Genomic DNA, 2,656 nt, shown 5'->3' with positions numbered 1-2,656 from the left:
CTGGACCCCACCATCCCCCATCTGACCCCAACGCTCCCCCACTGCACCGTGACACCCCTTTTTTATTTTACCCTGCCATTCCCATTGCACCCCAACTCCCCCAGTTCCCCAGCTCTCCCCACAGGATCCCACTGGCACCCCACGCTGCATCCCAACACTCATCACCACCCTGCACACCCTGACACCCCTCCCTGGACCCCAACATCCCCCAGTGCCTCTCAGGACCCCCCATTCCCCCCAGTCCCACCAGGTCAGGGTGTGGCAGCTTCTTGGTGAAGATGCGCATGGAGCCCTGGAACACGTCGGTGACGATGGCTGGGGGGACAGCAGGGGCTCAGCAAGGGGTCAGCAGCCCCCAAGAGCCCCCCAAAACCTCCCCCCACTCACTCTTCTTCTTCCTCTTGGTGCCGCCCAGAGCCGCGTGCAGCGCGTTCAGGAACCAGGACAGGAACTCCACCCCATCCCCTGGAACAGCAGAGCTGGAGCTGAGCCTGGATCCTGCTCTGCCCCCCAAATCCAGAGCCCCCAGAGCCAGTGCAGCCTCCCAAACCCAGCCCTGCGCCCCCAAATCCCGTCCAGCCCTGTCCCCCCGGAGCCCACCCTGCTTGGTGATCTGGAAGTTCTTCTTGCTGCAGAGCACCACGGCCTGGAGCATCTCGTGGGGGGACACGTGTGCCTTGAAATTGCGGGGGTTCCACAGCTTCCTCATGAGCTCCCCAAAGCGCTGCACCAGCAGGAACATGATGTCCCCAGGCGGGCGCTGGATGCGCCGGTAGTTCTCCTCCTCCAGGAAGTAATTCCGCAGGGGCGGCACGTTAGACAGGGCCTGAGGACAGAGCAGGGGGGGTTCAGCCCCGGGACCCCCGGAGGGGTGAGCTGGGAGGGTTTGGGGGCACAAACCCTGCGCTGCCATGGGAGTGAAGCCTGTGGGAAATCTCAGAACAGTCTGAGCTGGAAAGGATCCAGAGATGGGGCTGATCCCTGCCAGCCCCATAGAGGGGGGTTGGGCTGGGTTATGGGGGGGCTTTCACCCTAAAAGGCCACCTGCATCCCCCAGGTGTAATGCCTGTAGAAGAGAAGGTGGGATTACACCCTCAGGACCCCCAGAGTGGGACTTCAGAAGGATTTCAGAGGAGATTCAGCCCAAAATGAAGGCAGCACCCCCAAGGAGCACGTGTTGTGGGACAAGAGACGGGAGCCATCCCCGAGACCCCCACAGCAGGATTTTGGGAGAGTTTCACCCCAAAATGAAGCCTTTAACCCTGCTGTCACCTGGAGCACAGCGTTGGCGTAGTCGTTGGCCTTGATGTTGTTGAGCCCCACGATGCCAGGCAGGTACGTGGTGCCATCGTAGGCCCTGGACAGCTTGGCCTGTTTGTCCAGGTGGGCGATGTGCTGGGCCGTGAAGGTGGGCTTGAGAACGTACTGTGGGGGGAGAGAGACCCCTCAGGGCTGGGGACCCCAACCCAAACCCCACTCTCAGGGCTGGGAACCCCAACCCAAACCCCTCAGAGCTGGGGACCCCAACCCAAACCCCNACCCCAACCCAAACCCCTCAGAGCTGGGGACCCCAACCCAAACCCCTCAGAGCTGGGGACCCCAACCCAAACCCCCCCATCAGAGCTGGGGACCCCAACCCAAAGCCCTCAGGGCTGGGGACCCCAACCCAAACCCCCCTCTCAGGGCTGGGGACCCCCAGAGGCGCCCCGCACCGTGATGTCCTCGAGCGAGGAGTCGATGATCTCGTAGTTGTCGGGCAGGCAGTAGAACTTGAGCGTGTGCAGGTTGAGGAACACGTGGTGGCTCAGCTGCACGCTGTGGATGTAGGCGTGGGACTTGAGGCCACGGCCTGCGGGGACAGCGCCGTCAGGGGGACACAGAGCACCAGGGACGGGCACAGAGTCCCTGTGCAGCCGTGGGGACAGGGAGGGGCACAGGAAGGATCCTCCTGTGCACACACACACACACAGAGGGTCCCCGAGCTCCACCCCGTCCCTCGGTGTCCCCAGGGTGTCCCTCCCAGGCCTCCTCCATGTACCCCTGTCCCGAGTGCCCCACGGCAGCCCTGGGGGAAGCCTCACCCTGGAAATACTTCCCGCAGACGAGGCAGGCGTAGACGTTGATGTGGGACAGGGAGATGGAGCAGAGCTTCTCGAAATCGAAGTCCAGGACACTCCTGGGGGGAGGGCAGAGTCACAGGGCTGTGGGGGAGCCGGGGGACCCCCAAAACACTCCCGTAACTCACTTGTTGATGGTGTCCAGGTAGGGGCAGTGCCGGCTGCGCTGGTCCTCGGGGTCGAAGCGCCCGTAGCGCACTGTGGGGGCGGGAGAGTCTTAACAAGGGGGGCACAAGGACCCCAAAAGCACGAGGGTGATGCCCCCTCCAGCCCCAGCTCCCTCCAGTGTCCCCAAACTCTGCCCAGAGCTGAGCTGGGGACACCCAGGATCAGTCCTGGTGACCCCCGGGCCCGGAATCACCCCAAACACCCCATTCCCCATCCCTCTCCTCCCGGTTATCCCACGCCCCGGGACAGCCCGGGACATCACCCCGGGACACCCAGGACATCACCCCGGGACAGCCCGGGACACCCCGGGACATCACCCCGGGACAGCCCCGGACACCCGGGACACCCGGGACATCACCCCGGGACAGCCC

General features: G+C 64.1%; 1 protein-coding gene across 1 annotated transcript in view; it reads right to left on the bottom strand.

The window, feature by feature from the left end:
- The window catches only part of USP39 (ubiquitin specific peptidase 39), a gene marked incomplete at its 5' end in the record, with an annotated part of 4,277 nt that extends 1,943 nt beyond the window's left edge, over positions 1–2,334 (bottom strand). The window contains 7 exons of the mRNA XM_033519421.1: positions 248–315; positions 388–465; positions 601–826; positions 1,273–1,425; positions 1,713–1,849; positions 2,082–2,176; positions 2,246–2,334. Of these exons, the coding sequence (XP_033375312.1) occupies positions 248–315; positions 388–465; positions 601–826; positions 1,273–1,425; positions 1,713–1,849; positions 2,082–2,176; positions 2,246–2,334 (846 nt within the window). The remainder of the gene's footprint in view (positions 1–247; positions 316–387; positions 466–600; positions 827–1,272; positions 1,426–1,712; positions 1,850–2,081; positions 2,177–2,245) is intronic.
- Between the last annotated feature and the right edge of the window lie 322 nt (positions 2,335–2,656).

The sequence above is a fragment of the Parus major genome, chromosome 22 (genome assembly GCF_001522545.3).
Source record: "Parus major isolate Abel chromosome 22, Parus_major1.1, whole genome shotgun sequence".
Classification (NCBI taxonomy): Eukaryota; Metazoa; Chordata; class Aves; order Passeriformes; family Paridae; genus Parus; species Parus major.
Note: the sequence above shows the minus strand (reverse complement) of the source record. Positions and strands in the feature narration are given on the sequence as shown.